We start from the raw sequence: 19,913 nt of genomic DNA, 5'->3' as shown, positions 1-19,913 counted from the left end.
CATTACCATAACTCCTACATGTTAAATGTTGAGTACAAGGCATTTTAGAACTGCTGAGGGGGTTGAAAAGGCACTGTTAAGAAGGAACTATGTCCAACTTAGCCAAGGCACCAAACAGACAAAGGCAAGAGAAGTGGAGTAAGGAGCTCAAAGATGCGACAGCTTTTATACAGGTGGAGATGGCGTGAAAGGGCAGAAACGCCCTCAAGCATTAAGGAAAGCACTAGCTGTTGGCAAGAAACTTCAATGGGCATGATTACATCTGTGGAGTTATTAGCTGAATATCAGGCCTGTGCAGTGTGATGTCCATGTGCCTTTCATCTGCAATCCTTGTGAATCAGCCCCATTCCTGGCATCCACCTGCTGCTCTGATTTCCCTGGTGCCCAGGAATCGAGCTCTGACCCGATGCTCTGTGGACGTGATGCTTGCACAGCTCATCTTGCAACACCTTGGAAGATGAGCGCTTCTGTTCTCCAAGCTCAGCACTGCTCACACCCACGGGTGTCACGCCATCCCCACTGGGAGCAATGGGAGACTCTCCGCTGATTTAATCAGGCTTTGTACTGGGCCTTACGGCTTTGACATGTGCCCCCGGCTGAGCATGAGCAAGAGCCCTGAGTACCCCTAATATCTTCTGCAGCATTCAGATCCAAGCTAGATGGGGATGAAGTGCACTTCAGAAAAGCACTTCATGCTGCCTTTGTCCAGGCAGGGAGTTTGCACCAGAGGGGCAGGTGGCTTGCAAGAGGCTGCAGGGAGAAGGATACTAATGGGGGGAAAAGGTTCAGAGATCTGGCATTTGGCTTCAAAGCCTATGACAGAAGCTCAGTTGAGAGCGCAAATACTACAGAGCATGCTTCAAGGCCTGACAGCGAGACGGATGCTGAGCATGGGAAATGTGACTTTGTGAGCATAATTCACAGCAGGAACCATGTTTACCAACACTGAGGAGGGATGAAAGGTGAGATTGTGATTTCACGCTGGGCATGACATGGGGTTTTTTCCACACAATGCCAAGTGTCAGCATGGGTACACCAGTAAGAAGCTATTACTGCCACAATCACAAAATATATAAAATAATAATGACTGTTTATGACGTGCTTTCAAAGGTCTAGATGTTAGCAAGCTACAAAACAGGCAGCAGGAGGTGTTATTACGCCCAATGTCTTTATAGGAAAAGTGAGGCACGGCATGGGGCAAAATGCTCATGGAGACAGCAGCAATCAAACTACTGCCACAAAACCCTGGGTGACTACAGCCGTGTAAGCAAGTGCTTGTGCCCACTCCTGTACAGTCAGTGGTCTTACAAGTGAGGGCTAATTGCACTTGTTCTTGGGATTAAGCTCAACTAACCCGTCAGAATAAAAAGGAACGGGTGACACTTACAGTTCAACCATTTCTTGTGTTTAAAAGGAACAGTGTTAAAAATGGATCCCCGCATTATGCCGTTAGTGTTTGCTTAAGCAGTAGTTCAATAAAAGTACAGAAAATACTTGAATGATTCAAAACTATCTGCACACAAAGCACCTCCCTGGTAGCAGGACTTCTGCAATAACACTTGTTATTTAGGTTGTTTTGCATATCAGCCAATATTTGTCAGAATATTTCATGAGCAGTTGGGCTTTTGGGTTTGTTCCTCTGTAAAAAGGTATTAGTATGCCCAGTGTCTTTGTAGGAAAACTGAGGTATGGCGGGGAGCAGGACGCTCTGGGAGACGGCAGCAATGAAATTACAGCTCCAAACCCTGAAACTAGAGCCGTGTAAGCAGCTGCTCATAGCTGGCGCTGTGTAACCAGGGGTCTTACAAGTGTGGACTACTTGTGCTTGTTCCTGGGATTAAACTCAACTACCTGTCAGAATAAAAAGGAACAAGTGATTCGTACCATTGAACCATTTTTGGGCACAGATATTTTCCTCGTATGTAAAAAAACCAGCGTTAAAAATGGATCCCCATATTATGCTGTTTGCTTAAGCAGTGGTTCACCAAAAGGTACAGAAGATACTTGAATGATTCAGAACAATCTGCACACAAAGCACCTCACTGGAGGTAGGACTTCTGCAATAACACTTGTTATTTAGGTTGTTTTGCATATAAGCTAATGCTTATTATAATATTTCATGACCAGTTGGGATTTTGGGTTTGTTCCTCTCTAAAAAGGAAAAACCCTAATATAATAGCTCTACCTGTGACCTTCCTGTACCCTGGCTGTTCTGCTAATTGGCCGTTAAACGGCTGTAGTAACGAACTTGCTGACACTCTCTGAGTTTACTTCTTGCTTCCTGATGCTCTCTGGAGATGCACTGTCCCTCTTACAGGGTGCTCACTTCATCATATCGGCCTGTCACAAAGGCAGGTGACTGCAGCGAAATGTCTCCTTTGGCCGAGGGACCAGAGCCCTTGGGCACTGGCAGTATGAGGAACCGAGCAGGCGTGTGAAGAAGAGAAACTCCCTCGTCCTTGGAGGTTGTGGATGAACCGCACAAAGCCCGTCAGCAGCAGCACCGTAGGCAGGGTGGGCCGACTGTCCAGACCCCTGCCCACGACTATCCCGTGCTATCGACATGGCCCTGGATGTCCCCCCAGTTCATTCCTCAGGTCATTGGGATCAAGTCACAAGAATGATGCACGCTTTCTGGCAGCCCATAAAACTTTAGGAGGAGCACAGTCTGCCGGGTGTGATGTAGGCATGGTGATTACGAGGGCCGAAACCACATTAATAGGCCAAACACTGAGGGAAACAATTATCACAGCTGAAGGAATTTACCATGCAGCTTGTGTTGTTTTGTAACTAATTGGGGCACAGTGCAACACAAAAAGGTGCCGCCAATGCTCCGGGCAGTCTTAAAACAGTATAAAAGCAGACCCAACACCAGGCATTTCCAACCACTTCTCTTCACTTGCTCTCCTCAGGGAACAGGGTAAGTCTGCTTACACTAAATGTCATTACAACTAGGCAGATATTGTGTTCACATTCATTTCCAGTCCTACTTCTGTATGTGTTCTTTGACTCATAGCAATAGAAGTGTTTTGCTTTGTGTTTTTCCTACTTTATGTTGCAGGTTCCTGTATTGATTTGGTCAGGAATTTTCCAAGGAAAAGCAGGTTGCTCTATATTTCCTCAGAGAGTGAGGTATAGAAATGTCCCAGACAGGCCTAAGGGAGAAGATTTCCAATATTTCCAATTGCAGGTGTAAGGAAGAAGCACTTGTATTGGTGTCATTACGGAGCGCTTCAAGGCTATCAGATTGTACTGGGGTTTGAGGCAGGGCGCAAGGCAGGGAGGTCACCGCTCTGATCCACTACAACAAATCCTGTGTTCAAGGCGCGGAGGCATCAGGGTCGTGGGGGTGCTGAGCTGGCAGCTGGGGACATGGGTAGAGCCGCATTCAGAGCAGTGCGACTCAAGTGACTTATGTCCTCCTCACCCCAACTCCTTGCTGTGCTCTGCATTTCAGACTCCCCCCACAAGGAAAGGATGGCTTGCTCTCCAGCTCTGAGCTCTGGCATCTGCGCCAGCCCCTGCGGGGTGGCTGTCCCACAGCCCATCGCTGACAGCTACAACGAGCCGTGCGTCCGGCAGTGCCCCGACTCCAGAGTGGTGATCCAGCCGCCCGCGTCTGTTGTGACCTTCCCTGGAGCCACCCTCAGCTCCTTCCCTCAGGACAGCTTTGTGGGATCCGCCGGGCTTCCTCACCTTGGAGCTGGATACGGGGGCAGCTTCGGGTCCAGGGGCTTCTATGGCTCCCCAGGCTACTTTGGTGCTGGGGGTCCCTATGGCTATGGTGGGTTATGGGGTTACGGGGGCCTTTGTGGTTCTGGGGGCTGGCGATGGGGCCACAGGTACCTCAATGGCAACTGTGCGCCGTGCTAAACCTTGGAGGAATGGCCACGGGACAGGGAACAACCAGGCAGCGATGTGGATAGACGGCTGAGATTATGGGCATGGCTTGCAGAGGTGGTGAGCTCCGATATCTCCAGCTGACGTGAATGGGAGAGACGTGCGCTCACCCCTTCTGCAAAGATGCCCAGAGACACCTTCCTCGTGCTTTACCTTGCTTGCATGATACTTTCCTCTGATGCATTCCCAGCTAAGCTCTCCCTGGTATTAAGCCTGAAGTGCTGATTCTTTGTTACATCAACGCCCCGTTACAGAGCTCTGAGAGTGGGAAGGCGGGTGTAAATCCAACAGACACGGTGCCATAACCCGGCTTTTCCCTTCGTTTCAGTTCTGTTCTGTCCAGAAACACACACCATTTCTCTCTGGTTTGTAAACGGAGGCATGAGGGAGAGAAGCTGGCTAGGCCTCTGCTTTAACAGGGTTTCTCTCATTTAATACCAACCAGGGCCAGAGCAGTTACTTGAACTTCTTCCTACCAGGACTTCATTGTCAAACTCTAGGTGCAGTGAAAAGAAGCACAACGTGAATTAAGGGAATAACCATGTCAGGAATGGTTACTTGTAGTCTGTTTTGAAACCCTGGGAATCTATTCCTTGTATGCTGAACTATTTTTATTTTCATTGTATGTATGCTGCACTTCTCACCTGCATTAAAACTACTGCTGCATCAAAGAGTTGGATGTCTTGTCTCATGCTTTTTACATCTCCGGTTTTCTGTTTTTTCATTGTCATAAAGGTATTTTCTGAACTCTAAATGAGGGTGCTGTTTAAGAGATTTACTAGGAGGTTATTAGGACATTCCCATCTATTCTTCCTCTCTGGGTTCGGTCCCAACCCCCCTTTGCTGCAAAGAGCAACTCACTGTTACCCCATAAAGATGCACCCTTGAATGCTTTCCATCTCCCAGAGCCCTGCTTCTCTTCCCACAGCTCCTGATCTTGGTTCTCCAACTCGCTCCCAGGCTTTTGACCACCCCTCCACAAGTTGTGACCTGATAAGGCAATGAACAGGAGAGGCTTTGAAATGCATTGTTTTGAATGTGATCATATTTTGCAGGCCAGGGGTGCTGGATACCTAGAGTATAATTAGAGCTTCATAACGATGGCAAAAACTGATGAGTCATTAACAGGTGACCAAAGTGCTTTGATGTCTTGCTCTGAGAAACCCTGGCACGAAGACAGAGGATGTGTTATTTTCTTTCTATTCTACACATATCATGAAGGTGAATGCCATGAAAAGAAGTGGTGTCTGAAACCCAGTGTCCATTCAGGTTTTTGTTTGTTTGAATGTGGCAGTCTTCAACAAGAATTGTCTTCTGATTGGCCTAAATCTGAAGCTGGTCATTGGCTATGAAGTTTACCTTCCTCGTATCTATGTATGGGAAGATAAGAATTGTTCAAGAGAACAAGGGTGAATATTTCAGAAGTTTGTCCCATGACACGGCACGAACTTTTGCTGAAATTCCAAATATGTTTCCTTTTAAGACTTTGTGTCAGATGCAGGAATTTGCATTGAAATAGCCATTAATGCCTTTATGAAAAGGTTTTGCTGTTGGAATTCTACGCTGAAATTTAATTGTATGAACGCAGTGTGAATATAATCCTCACTGATCTTAAAGTTATGGATCAGCATAGGCTATTTTGACTTGAAACAATCTGAAAGTTTCCATTTGATCCCCTTAGGATATTGGGAGCTTTTGTTTCAAGGACTTCAAAGGACTATGCACAATCAGCCATGTTTGATCTGTGCCCAGGTCTTCACTTGGTGGAGAAGCCCCATAAATGAGTATTAGAGTCATCTAAAAACGTACATGTCAGGATTGCGTGTGTCTATCCCCTAATTAGGTTTGGACTTGCAGGCTTCAGTTCTGGTCAGTTTGGTTTTCATTGATCACAAATGTGGAAGAAAGCATTTACATCCATTGATGGTGTGAGATGTGCAACATGTTTTGTTTTGTAACTAATTAGTACCTCATGCAGAATGGGCATCTCATAACCTCCAGGTTGTTCAAGAGGCTGCAGAAAGGCTCTCACAACTCTGAGCTCTTCCAACCATTTCTCTGGACTTGTTCTGCTCGGTGAACTGGGAAGGCCAATGTGGTTTCAATTCGGCAAGGAGTCACACAAGTGATAGTTTGTTTGTTCAAATGCTTATTTTGTGTTCCTTGGGTCGGTTAAAAAAAATTTTCAGGATAAATGAATTGATACATCGCAATATCTATACATCGATAGATCCATAGATATGTCTGTGTCTGTGGGTATATTTTTTAAAAGTATGATGCAGATATGAGTGGCTTAAGCTTTAGAAATTATTCCTAGGATTTCCAGAGGCAGATGTGCATTCGGGAAGCTCAGTTTTCATTACTCTCAGTCGGCAAGTGTGCCTTTTCAAACCCCTCAGCAGTTCTAAGAAACCTTGTAGTCAACACTGAACTTACGGGTGTAATGGCAATGCCTTCATTTCTCCATACTGGACCCCACTGGGGATCTTGTGTTTGGAAACAGCTGCTGCTCACCAGTATTAGAGACAGGGCAGCCTTTGCTGTTCTGGGGGCTGGTGATGGGGCCACAGGAACCTCAATGGCAACTGTGAGCCATGCTAAATCTTGCAGGAATGGCCACAGGACAGGGAAGAAGAAGGCAATGACTGAGAGGGACAGTGTCACAGCTCAGGACTGGGGCATGGTTTGCAGAAGTGCCAAGTTATGCACGACTCTGAATGAATGCAATAAGAATTGTGACTAATCACCACCTTTGTAAGCCTACCCAGTATTCTCTGTTTATGCTTTTGGTCTCCTTCCTCTTCTGTCTTTACATTGGCTCCATGTGCACCTGATGGCCAGTGACACTAAAGCCTTTTTTCACCAGGATGTCACTATAAATGAAGCAAGGACCTGAGAGTGCGAGTAATCTCTTCCTACAAGCACCTGAAGGATTCTTTTCTTTGCTAGACAAGTATAAAAGAGTCTCAGTGCTCACGTGAGCCTTGTTCTGTTTCAGCCGCCAGATCAATAGACTTTCTTCCCTTAAGCTTTTCACTGCCCTTCAGATGCATCCAATGGAGAAGACTTTTTCACTCTGCTTATACAGGGTCTTTTTTTTCTCATTTGTAAAGGTACAGTGTGAAACATGGCATTAAACATCTAACCTCAAATTTTTGAATGGAGGTCTTGGCTGTCAAATGTCACAATGTGGATAAGAAAGAGAAAGATCTGGTGTGCAATGCTTCACTTTCGGATAGAGCCCTCCTTGAAACCCTTGCAGTTTGCTCTATGTACCTTTCATTTCTATTTCCAACGATTGTAAATTCTATTTTTTACACACATTAAAAATAATGCTGCATTATAATGTTTCTCTGCTTGGTCATTCTAGTTTCCTCTCCTCTATCCTCTAATTTATAGTTCATGAATCCTTACGAAGTGTAATTTCTTAGAATACACTTGAGAGATGGACAAGGCCTCTCGGTACAGAGAAAGACAACTCTTAGCCCCGCTCCACCATCACCCACAAGCCATCATGCCATTATGAGTGTTGTGTACAATTCCTCCCTGATGCCAAAGGGGGCCAACAGCCTGACCCAGGGATGAGGACGAAGACTCTCTGTTCAGCAATCTCCATTGGGAGCATCTACACACCCCAGTCAAAATGCCCAGTCTTGGCTAAAGCCAACAACCCTGTACTTTTGGGAAGATGAATCCCTTCTACCCTGTGGCAATAGAAGGGAAAAATAATTCCTTTCTGGGTCAAGCAAAGCCAAATAGGTTGGGGACACTAAATACATAGATTTTTCAAGCACTGATTTCAGGAGAGCTATCCTGTCTTTCACAGCCTGAGTTTTCAGTGCCTTGTTTCCAATGACCAAATAAAGGAAATAGATGTATCCATTCTCTATATCACTCTGATAACTTTGTTGAACATTATGAAGCTAAGGTGTGCTAACCCCAACATCCTGAAACTCCACGAAGAAGGATGCAGAACGTAAAACAAGCAAAGGACAGAAAAGGCCTTGCAGAGACTCCAATGCTAAAGGGATGACTAATGCAATCCCTGAGCACAAGTTAAGAAGGAGCTATGTCCAACTTAGCCAAGGCACCGAGCAGACAAAGGCAAGAGAAGTTGGAGATGGTGTGAAGGGGTAGAAACACATGTAAAGCATTACGAAAAGCACTGGTTATGGGCAAGAAACTGCAAAGGGCATAATTACATCTCTGGAGTTATTAGCCGGATATCAGGCCTGTGCAGTGTGATGTCCATGTGCCTTTCGTCTGCAATCCTTGTGAATCAGCCCCATTCCTGGCATCCCCCTGCTGCTCTGATTTCCCTGGTGCCCAGGAATCGAGCTCCGACCCGACGCTCTGTGGACGTGATGCTTGCACAGCTCATCTTGCAACACCTTGGAAGACGAGCGCTTCTGTTCTCCAAGCTCAGCACTGCTCACACCCACGGGTGTCACGCCGTGCCCACTGACAGCAACGGGAGACTCTCTGCTGATGTAAGCAGGCTTTTACCGGGCCCTCTGGCTTTGACATGTGCCCCCAGCTGAGCGTGAGCAAGAGTCCCGAGTATCCTGATTATCTTCTGCAGTGTTCAAATCAGAGCATAGATGGGGATGAAGTGCAGAAAAGCACTTCACGCTGGCCTTTGTCCAGGCAAGGAGTTTGCAGCAGAGGGGGGTTGTTAGACGCTGCAGGGAAAAGGATACAAATGGGGGGAAAAGGCACAGAGATCTGGCATTTGGCTTCAAAACCTATGAGAGAAGCTCAGTTGAGAGCCCAAGTCCTACAGAGCATGCTTCAAGGCCTGACAGTGAGAGGGATGCCGAGCATGGGAACCATGACTTTGTGAGCATAACCCACAGCAGGAACCATGTTTACCAACACTGGGGAGGGACGAAAGGCGAGGTTGTGATTTCACGCTGTGCGTGACATGGGTTTTTTCCACACGATGCCATGTGTCAGCATGGGTACACCAGTAATAAGCTACTACTGCCACAATCACAAAACATATAAAATAATAATGACTGTTTATGACGTGCTTTCAAAGGTCTCGGTGTTAGCAAGCCAGAAAACAGGCAGCAGGAGGTGTTATTAAGCCCAGTGTCTTTATAGGAAAAGTGAGGCCCGGCACGGCGCAGGACGCTCAGGAAGATTGCAGCAATCAAACTACTGCCCCAATCCCTGGGCCACTGGAGGCGTGTAAGCAACTGCTCGTGCCCACTCCTGTACAGCCTGTGGTCTTACAAGTGCGGGCTAATTGCGTTTGTTCCTGGGATTAAGCTCAACTACCCGTCAGAATAAAAGGGAACAGGTGACTCTTACCGTTCAACCATTTCTCAGGACGAATGTTTACCTCGTGTGTAAAAGCAAGAGTGTTAAAAATGGATCCCCGCATTATGCCGTTAGTGTTTGCTTAAGTAGTAGTTCAATAAAAGTACAGAAAATACTTGAATGATTCAGAATGACCTGCACACAAAGCACCTCCCTGGTAGCAGGACTTCTAGGATAACACTTGTTATTTAGGGTGTTTTGCATATCAGCCAATGTTTGTCAGAACATTTCATGAGCAGTTGGGATTTTGGGTTTGTTCCTCTGTCAAAAGGAACAATCCAAATTTAACACCTCTACCTGTGACCTTCCCCTCCCTGGATCGTGTGCTAATTGGCTGGCAAGGGGGTGTCATGATGAACTTGCTGACGCTCTCTGAGAACTAAAGATTTCAGGGCACTCCACAAAAATGCATCACAATGAGGAACAGGCAGCGTATGCTTCAGAGAATCACATCAGGATCACTCATGTCAGCCTCCAATCGGCTTGTGATGTCATTTCCCCCAGTTACGCCCAGTGCCTTTTCCTTCTGATGTACTTTACTCCCCTAGGAAGCCTAGTTTGTTTCACCTCTAATAAATTAAAACTCCAAAGTCCAATCTCCCATTTACATCCTAGGTAAGACCTTCTTTCAAAGCGCCCATCACACTCGATGCAGATGCACTGTCCCTCTTGCAGGGTGCTCACTTCATCATATCGGGCTGTCACAAAGGCAGGTGACTGCAGCGAAATGTCTCCCTTGGCCAAGGGACCAGAGCCCTTGGGCACTGGCAGTATGAGGAACTGAGCAGGAGTGTGAAGAAGAGAAACTCCCTTGTCCTTGGAGGTTGTGGATGAACCGCACAAAGCCCGTCAGCAGCAGCACCGTAGGCAGGGTGGGCCGACTGTCCAGACCCCTGCCCACGACTATCCCGTGCTATCGACATGGCCCTGGATGTCCCCCCAGTTCATTCCTCAGGTCATTGTGATCAAGTCACAAGAATGATGCACGCTTTCTGGCAGCCCATAAAATTTTAGGAGGAGCACAGTGTGCCGGGTGTGATGTAGGCATGGTGATTACGAGGGCTGAGACCACATTAATAGGCCAAACACTGAGGGAAACAATTATCACAGCTGAAGGAATTTACCATGCAGCTTGTGTTGTTTTGTAACTAATTGGGGCACAGTGCAACACAAAAAGGTGCCGCCAATGCTCCGGGCAGTCTTAAAACAGTATAAAAGCAGACCCAACACCAGGCTTTTCTAACCACTTCTCTTCACTTGCTCTCCTCAGTGAACAGGGTAAGTCTGCTTACACTAAATGTCCTTATAACTAGCCAGATATTGTGTTCACATTCATTTCCAGTCCTACTTCTGTATGTGTTCTTTGACTTGTAGCAATAGAAATGTTTTGCTTTGTGTTTTTCCTACTTTATGTTGCAGGTTCCAGTATTGATTTGGTCAGGAATTTGGAGAGGCAAAGCAGGTTGCTCTATATTTCCTCAGAGAGTGAGGTATAGAAATGTCCCAGACAGGCCTAAGGGAGAAGATTTCCAATATTTCCAATTGCAGGTGCAAGGAAGAAGCGCTTGTATTGCTGTCATAATGGAGCGCTTCAAGGCTATCAGATTGTACTGGGGTTTGAGGGAGGGCGCAAGGCAGGGAGGTCACCGCTCTGATCCACTACAACAAATCCTGTGTTCAAGGCGCGGAGGCATCAGGGTCGTGGGGGTGCTGAGCTGGCAGCTGGGGACATGGGAAGAGCCGCATTCAGAGCAGTGCGACTCAAGTGACTTATGTCCTCCTCACCCCAACTCCTTGCTGTGCTCTGCATTTCAGACTCCCCCCACAAGGAAAGGATGGCTTGCCCTCCAGCTCTGAGCTCTGGCATCTGCGCCAGCCCCTGCGGGGTGGCTGTCCCACAGCCCATCGCTGACAGCTACAACGAGCCGTGCGTCCGGCAGTGCCCCGACTCCAGAGTGGTGATCCAGCCGCCCGCGTCTGTTGTGACCTTCCCTGGAGCCACCCTCAGCTCCTTCCCTCAGGACAGCTTTGTGGGATCCGCCGGGCTTCCTCACCTTGGAGCTGGATACGGGGGCAGCTTCGGGTCCAGGGGCTTCTATGGCTCCCCAGGCTACTTTGGTGCTGGGGGTCCCTATGGCTATGGTGGGTTATGGGGTTACGGGGGCCTTTGTGGTTCTGGGGGCTGGCGATGGGGCCACAGGTACCTCAATGGCAACTGTGCGCCGTGCTAAACCTTGGAGGAATGGCCACGGGACAGGGAACAACCAGGCAGCGATGTGGATAGACGGCTGAGATTATGGGCATGGCTTGCAGAGGTGGTGAGCTCCGATATCTCCAGCTGACGTGAATGGGAGAGACGTGCGCTCACCCCTTCTGCAAAGATGCCCAGAGACACCTTCCTCGTGCTTTACCTTGCTTGCATGATACTTTCCTCTGATGCATTCCCAGCTAAGCTCTCCCTGGTATTAAGCCTGAAGTGCTGATTCTTTGTTACATCAACGCCCCGTTACAGAGCTCTGAGAGTGGGAAGGCGGGTGTAAATCCCCTTGACACGGTGCCATAACCCGGCTTTTCCCTTCGTTTCAGTTCTGTTCTGTCCAGAAACACACGCCATTTCTTTCTGGTTTGTAAACGGAGGCATGAGGGAGAGAAGCTGCCTAGGCCTCTGCTTTAACAGGGTTTCTCTCATTTAAAACCAACCAGGGCCAAAGCAGTTACTTGAACTTCTTCCTACCAGGACTTCATTGTCAAACTCTAGGTTCACCTGGAATGAAAGGAAGCACAACTTGAATTAAGGGAATAACAATGTCAGGAATGGTTACTTGTAGTCTGTTTTGAAACCCTGGGAACCTATTCCTTGTATGCTGAACTATTTTCTTTTTTCATTGTATGTATGCTGCACTTCTCACCTGCATTAAAAGTACTGCTGCATCAAAGAGTTGGATGTCTTGTCTCATGCTATTTACATCTCCGGTTTTCTGTTTTTTCATTGTGATAAAGGTTTTTTCTGAACTCTGAAATGAGGGTGCTTTTAAGAGATTTACTAGGAGGTCATTAGGACATTCCCATCTATTCTTCCTCTCTGGGGTCCCACCTTTGCCCTTTGCTGCAAAGAGCAACTCACTGTTACCCCATAAAGACGCACCCTTGAATGCTTTCCATCTCCCAGAGCCCTGCTTCTCTTCCCACAGCTCCTGATCTTGGTTCTCCAACTCGCTCCCAGGCTTTTGATCTCCCCTCCACAAGTTGTGACCTGATAAGGCAATGAACAGGAGAGGCTTTGAAATGCATTTTTGAATGCGATCATATTTTGCAGGCCAGGGGTGCTGGATACGTAGAGTAAAATTAGAGCTTCATAATATAGGCACAAAACTGATGAATCATTAACAGGTGACTATACTGTGCTTTGATGTCTTGCTCTGAGAAACCCTGGCATAAAGATAGAGGATGTGTTATTTTCTTTCTTTTCTATGCATATCATGAAGGTGAATGCCATGAAAAGAAGTGGTGTCTGAAACCCAAAGGGTCTAACTTAGAGTACAGACAAGCTGGAGTTGATCTCTTCTGGACTGTATTACAAGAAACAGTAATAAGAGATCTCTGTAAATAATGCTGAAAATTATTGACGTCAAAATATGCCACTTAAATGAGAGCATGTGTTACACAGGTTCATTTTGGTTTTTGTTTGTTTGAATGTGGCAGTCTTCAACAAGAATTGTCTTCTGATTGGCCTAAATCTGAAGCTGGTCATTGGCTATGAAGTTTACCTTCCTCGTATCTATGTATGGGAAGATAAGAATTGTTCAAGAGAACAAGGGTGAATATTTCAGAGTTTTTCTCCAATGACACAGGCATGAACTTTTGCTGAAATTCCAAATATTTTTCCTTTTAAGACTTTGTGTCAGATGCAGGAATTTGCATTGAAATAGCCATTAATGCCTTTATGAAAAGGTTTCTGCTGTTGGAATTCTACATTGAAATTTAATTGTATGAACACAGTGTGAATATACATCCTCATTGATCTTAAAGTTATGGATCAGCATAGGGTATTTTGACTTGAAACAATCTGAAAGTTTCCATTAGATCTGGTTAGGATATTGGGAGCGCGGACTTTGCAAAACAGAAGCGCTCCATTTGGACTAGCGTTTTGATGTTTTGACAGAACAGTTTTCATTTCAACTTTTGTTTCAAGTCGAAACATCTCTTCCGTTTCATTCCGTCAAAACGTTTTGACATTTCAACCCTCTTTCGACATTTGGCCCATAGGGTATCATGGGGACGGACAAAAAGACAATTACTTTGTCATTTCTGATACGATTTGGATGAACCTTCAGGCATGGTAGCCCCTTCTAAGGGCATAATGTGTGGCTAGTTTCCAGAAGATATCTACACGGAGTTCAGAGAAACTACACCCCTAAATCTTGAGAGGAAAACTCATGTCACGTGTATGTGTTAAGCCACAGCTGGGTCAAAACTGCGTTCAGGAGGCATGCTGGACATTCTGAGGCTTCCTCAGAGGTCAGCACAGCAAAGGACTATGCACAACTGGAGAAGTTTTATATGTGCCCAGGTTTTCATATAATGAAGAAGCCCCATAAATGAGTATCAGAGTCATCTAAAAATGTACGTCAGGATCACATACGTCTATTCCCTAATTAGATTTGGACTTGCAAGCTTCAGTTCTGGTCAGTTTGGTTTTCATTCATCACAGATGTGGAAGAAAGCATTTACATCCATTAATGGTCTGAGATGGGCATCTTATAACCTCCAGGTGGTTCGAGAGGTGCAGAAAAGCTTTCACAGCTCTGAGCAATTCCAACCATCTCTCTGGACTTGTTCTGCTCGGTGAACTGGGAAGGCCAATGTGGTTTCAATTCGGCAAGGAGTCACACAAGTGATAGCTTGTTTGTTCAAATGCTTATTTTGTGTTCCTTGGGTCGGTTAAAAGAGAATTTTCAGGCTAGATGAATCGATACATCGAAAGATCGATACCTAGATAGATTGATAGATATTTCTCTGTGTGTGTGTGTGTGTATTTTTTAAAAATATGTTGCACATATGTGTGGCTTTAAGCTTTAGAATTGATTCCTAGGATTTCCAGAGGCAGATGTGCATTTGGGAAGCTCAGTTTTCATTACTCTCGGTCGGCAAGTGTGCCTTTTCAAACCCCTCAGCAGTTCTAAGAAGCCTTGTAGTCAACACTGAACTTATGGGTGTAATGGCAATGCCTTCATTTCTCCATACTGGACCCCACTGGGGATCTTGTGTTTGGAAACAGCTGCTGCTCACCAGTATTTGAGACAGGGCAGCCTTTTTGTTCTGGGGGCTGGTGATGGGGCCACAGGAACCTCAATGGCAACTGTGAGCCATGCTAAATCTTGCAGGAATGGCCACAGGACAGGGAAGAAGAAGGCAATGACTAACAGGGACAGAGTCACAGCTCAGGACTGGGGCATGGTTTGCAGAAGTGCCAAGTTATGCATAACTCTAAATGAATGCAATAAGAATTGTGACTAATCACCACCTTTGTATGCCTACCCAATATTCTGTGTTTTGTAACTATTTTATATTATTTAGCATATATTTTATATTATTTTCCCTTTTCTGTATAACTGCCGCGCGGCACTCTCATATTTATGTAACCTTGAAGTCTTGACTATTAATCAAAATGAACGCTTTGTACTTTTCTCCGCTGGCATTAAGCTACACATGCGCATTCTGTAAATTTCGTTTCTTATCTAGAAGTGTCGTTTCTGCAGAAATAAAACTTATGTAGAAAATCTGCCTAGCAATTATTATGTAAAAGAAAATTATCCTATCTCTGTATATTATAGTTAGTGTCATAGAGGCAGTCCAACGAACATCTATAAAAGAGGCAAAAAAGCAGGAAGCAGCAGAGACGACAACTGGAAAACTCTGTGGGCCTGATCATCCCACAGACTGGTTCTCAGCCTCCCCGCCTGGGCGTACCCCAGCGAAGACAAAGGCCTTGGAAATCTAACAACTGACAACGATTCACCGTGTTACAGTATTGCATTGTATTTCTCATTCATGAGCCGTTGACCAGTTCTGGGACTTAAGGAGCCGGCAGCCGCACCGAGCTTCGGACCAGCTCCATGTTGGAACGCAAGGGCTGGCTCTGGAACCTCGTGAACCAACGGACACCCTATAGATTAAGAGACACTAACTACTTACTCTAAGTCGTCTGCTTGTGCCAACTCGGCGAACCTCGAGGGCGGCTAAAAAGCTACCTCAATTCCGCCCCACAAGCCGCGCGTTCGCACAACTCCGCAAAGCCCGCGGCTCCCCTAAGCGGTGCTGGAACCGCTAGCCCGGCATTTCGCCACATGTTTATGCATTTGGTCTTTTTCCCCTTATGTCTTCCCACTCGCTTGAGGTGCACCTTTCACTTCCCTTCAGATGCATCTAATGGAGAAGACTTTTTCACTCTGCTTATACTGGGTTTTTTTACTCATTTGAAAAGGTACAGTGTGAAACATTACATGAAATATGTAACCTTAAATTTTTAAAGGGGATCTTGGCTGTCAAATGTCACAATGTGAAGAAGAAAGAGGAACATCTTGTGTGAAATGCTTCACTTTCGGTTTTAGCCCTATTTGAAATCCTGGAAATTTGCTTTATGTACCTTTCTCTATTTCCAACAATTGTAAATTCTGTTTCTTACACACATTAAAAATAATGCTGCATCATAATGCTCCTCTACTTGGTCATTTTATTTTCCTCTTCTCTATCCTCTATTTTTATAGCTCATGAATCTTTACAAGGAGTAGTTTGTTGGAGTACACTTGAGAGATGGACAATGCCTCTCAGTACAGAGAAGGGCAACTCCCCCCCCCACCATCACCCACAAGCCATGCCATTATGAGTGTGGCATAAAATTCCTCCCTGATGCCAAAGGGGACCCACAGCCTGACCCAGGGATCAGGACCAAGACTCTCTATTCAGGAATCTCCATCAGGAGTGTGAAAGAATAAATAGCGACGCAGCAAAAAGAGCCGGAGAACGCCGCTTCCGGAGCTTTTACCATATTAGGATAGAAGCTCTGGGAAAAGCAAAGAAAGAGGAGAAGGGTGTCTCAGAAAGGCAGAAGATAGAAAGCGCATCTGTAGGAGAAAGCGAGGGAGAAAGAAGATCTCCATGAGATAAGACACTTACCTCAGGATTTTTCTCGTCGCTGGAGAGAGCTGTGCTCTGAGAACGAGGGGCGGATCGCTGGAGAGGCACCGGAGACGTGGCTGGCAGCCATGCTGAAAAGTAAACAGACAAACAAAAAAAAGAAGAGTGAATTGACTCACTCCCACAAGCTTAATGAAAACAACGGACCACAGGGATTCAAGGCTTCAGGCACGCGCCTGATGAAAGGTACACACTCAGGGTAGCCGAAGTAAAGAGAGAGAAATAACAAGGCTTGAAGAGAAAAGCCTGCTCTAAAAAAAAAAAAAAGGAAATAAACGGACCAATCAGAGTTAAAAGCACTTTGTTTATTAACACCAGGTTCAGTCCAACCAAACTGATAAAGGTTAAATAAGAACAGTATGTAGATAGAATTACAGAGTTGATATAATTGTTAAAAAAAGACCACTTCTGTTTAAAGATAATGAAAGTATGTATAGTGTTACAAAGAATAAAGATAAAGACAAGTGTTAATCTGCTTCTGATTGTGAATATATATATTGGTGAATGTGTGGGAATAATCGAGTGAAGTTTTCCTCTATAATACTGGCATTCCTAATAGAGACACCCAAAGAGCAAAATAAAACAACAAATATATATATAACAACCCTCCCAACAAGTGACATCATAAAGCAGAACATATTATAATAACATCCAAGACATGGCAGGTGGAAAAGTCGGGGTACTTACAGCTCTTTGGGAGATTATAAAAGAATACAGAGAGGCAAGGTCCACCATCACAGGGAGCATCTACACGCCACAGTCAAAATGCCCAGCCTTGGCTAAAGCCAACAACCCCGTACTTTTGGGAAGATGAGTGCTTTCTACCATGTGGCAATAGGAGGGGAAATTAGTTCCTTTCTGGCTCAAGCAAAGCCCAGAAGCTTGGGGACTCTAAATACTGTGCAAGAAATCAAACTTTGCATTGTGGTTGAATCAGAACTGACAGAGACAGTCTTTCTTTATTTAGGGCTATACTGTGATCACAGGGAGAATTGCATACAGCAAAAGGAATCACCCACTTGTCTGTTTCAAAGGATTTCTTGAACTCTATAAGTTTACAGGCATACTCATACTTAGGACAGAAACAGAAAAAAATACAACTTTGGAGAAATAAATAGAAGTAAATCACTGCTCTGACACACACAGACATACAGGCAATTTACATAAAGAAAAGGGAAACATTGTGCTTATAGGAACGGTTATCAGTTTCTGGTTTGTCAGAGAGAATAATAAACTAACATCCGTACACAGGGTAATATATCAAGGCAAAACAAGGCATGCAGGATTCCTTATCTCAGAACATTTCACTGAAATAAGCAGTATCAGCACCTCTGGTCTCTGTCTGTTTTCTTAGTAAAGTTAGGAGCCTGGATAAATTTATTTCCACGTTAAATTTACTTCCACAATACATAGTATATTCAAGCAATACCTAGTAACATAGGTGAAGTCTGTATGACTCAAGGCAAGATGTTCATATCATCAGAGTATCCAGTAACAGCTAGTCTTCTGTCTTGTCATCTGAAGCCTCTAGTTCAATGGCTCTCAATCTTCCAGGGCTCAAACTTCCCTTGTAAGACTCAGATGAAACCCCTCTGGAATGGCTATGGAAATTTGCCTTGCTAAATACCCATTCTTCACTTTCACTCACTGTTCAATATTTTCGTGCAAAGAACTCCAAAAGTCTAAAATGGGCCAAAGTGCTTTTAACACAATGGGCTCCTATTTGAAATCTTGGGGTGTAAGAAGTGAATCCTGTTTGCTCACCTAATTATGCTAACATTGTGTGGCTCCCCATGACACCCATAGCAAGATCCATCGGTACCCCAGAGTTCAGGAGCCCTTCGGTGAGAACCTCTGCTCTAGTTCAAACCCTCTGAGATGAGAAGACAAAGACACAGGATAGCAGGCCTTATGGACCCACAGCTGTTAACAATGCCCATACTCTTTTGTTCCAGGTGATGGCGGGAACAAGTTTCAGATATAAAAGAGCTCATCTTCCTTCTCTGTAAGCAAACAGAGAGTCCCAAAGGTCAATGTCACCCTTTCCTGGAGAATATTAATTCAGAGACATGCTCATAGTGACAGGAGACCACACATTGTTAGTTTCTAACCACGGTTTACTTGAGATTTATGAGAAATAGGACTAGTACCATACTGGCTGAGACCAGTGGTCTGGTCCATCTTGTATAATATTCTGTCTCTGACAGGATCAGGTGTTGATGAACTAGATATATTCAGGTGATGAGTCCCGTATTCAATGTCCTCCCTAGCAGCTACCATTAGAAGTTTAGAAATAGGAAAGGAAACATCTCCAAGTGTTTTGTACAGGCATTTTTTCTCCTAGGTGTTTCAGTTTCCATCTCCAAAGAATAAAGCTATTTCCTGAGTCATGTCCTGGAGTAGCCAAGAGTCAAAGTTCATGCAGCATACTAAACACATAATGGTATTTGAGTTCTTTATTCATGTAGCCACTTATTTAGGCACCTTCTATTGTTTAGCCTGGTGGAAAGAACCATATTTTATTCAACCCCAATTTTCTTCTGTGCTCACTGCTGCTGAAGACACTCATCTCTCTGTTGAACCATGGGAACCAGAAGGTTATTAAAATCCCTGTTCTGGGTCAGATGTACTCATTGGAATTCTCCAACTGTTGACCACCCTGAATAAAATGGCTAGTTTTGGTTGTCTTGCATCCATGTAACCATCCACCCATCCATCTTATACATTAGCCATTGTGTAGTGGGTTGGGGAAAATCCTAAAATGATTCCTGCCTGATGTGAGTATCAAAACAATGGCCAATAGAAATAGGAATGACATTTCAGGAGGGTTTAACATACTTTTGCGGATATGACAAGAATGTAAAACAGCCCAGGGCACAGCGGGTGGCACAGATTTCACAGGCTGGAAGGTAGTCTGGGGCAAGTGTATGTGTAGAGCTGAGGGTAGATGTCAGATCGGTAGTATTTTGTCCCTGAAATGTGCTAGCGAGGACAAACAGTAACTCAGCCGTATTACAAAGAATAAGTGAACGTCCCGTCTTGGTGGGTTTCCATTCCCACGTTTCTGTGATGAAGCTCTGGTAATTGTGAGGATGCCCAAGGCAGTACCACTCATATGGGATGTCCTGTGGATATCTCTAAACAAAGGCTTTCAAATAGCTTCTGAAAGAGTCCTTCCCCATTTCTCTTTACTGAGCCTTCCATTATAATACCATTTAAAAGTTCATCCATCAAGCTTTATAAATCTCCTGTTTCAAGTGTGGGTGGTGGGACAGACACCCCACAGGGCTTGGAGCAGGCAGCATAGCCCAGGGCTGGGAAGACAGTCACCTTTGTGGGAAGGACGAAAACCTGAAATCCAGAGCAGGCGAGGGAGTGGGCAGGAGGCTGTCCCTGCTTTGCTCCCTCTTGGCTGGCTGCTCTTCCCTCCAGCTCACACCTTCCTCCTACCCAGCCTCTGGGAGCCCCTTTGACTCTTCATACCTAAAAAC

General features: G+C 45.3%; 2 protein-coding genes across 2 annotated transcripts; both read left to right on the top strand.

Moving 5' to 3' along the window:
• The first annotated feature begins 2,866 nt into the window (after positions 1–2,866).
• On the top strand, positions 2,867–4,563 carry LOC149861059 (claw keratin-like). Its single transcript, XM_090051644.1, has 2 exons — positions 2,867–2,920; positions 3,458–4,563. Exon 2 carries the CDS (start codon positions 3,478–3,480, stop codon positions 3,871–3,873), a length of 396 nt encoding a protein of 131 aa, XP_089907770.1. The 5' UTR covers positions 2,867–2,920; positions 3,458–3,477; the 3' UTR covers positions 3,874–4,563.
• A 5,908-nt stretch (positions 4,564–10,471) lies between these two features.
• Positions 10,472–12,156, top strand: LOC149861058 (claw keratin-like). Its single transcript, XM_090051636.1, has 2 exons — positions 10,472–10,503; positions 11,041–12,156. Exon 2 carries the CDS (start codon positions 11,061–11,063, stop codon positions 11,454–11,456), a length of 396 nt encoding a protein of 131 aa, XP_089907762.1. The 5' UTR covers positions 10,472–10,503; positions 11,041–11,060; the 3' UTR covers positions 11,457–12,156.
• The last annotated feature ends 7,757 nt before the right edge of the window (positions 12,157–19,913 follow it).

This window comes from Crocodylus siamensis, chromosome 6 (genome assembly GCF_052110815.1).
Source record: "Crocodylus siamensis isolate JL-2025a chromosome 6, ASM5211081v1, whole genome shotgun sequence".
NCBI classification, from domain to species: Eukaryota; Metazoa; Chordata; order Crocodylia; family Crocodylidae; genus Crocodylus; species Crocodylus siamensis.
The sequence above is the reverse complement of the archived record's forward strand: the minus strand, read 5'-3'. Positions and strand labels throughout refer to the sequence as shown.

Bases quoted from the DNA above. Each gene is read 5' to 3' on its own strand.
- LOC149861059 (XM_090051644.1), top strand. From the start codon at position 3,478: ATGGCTTGCTCTCCAGCTCTGAGCTCTGGCATCTGCGCCAGCCCCTGC.
- LOC149861058 (XM_090051636.1), top strand. From the start codon at position 11,061: ATGGCTTGCCCTCCAGCTCTGAGCTCTGGCATCTGCGCCAGCCCCTGC.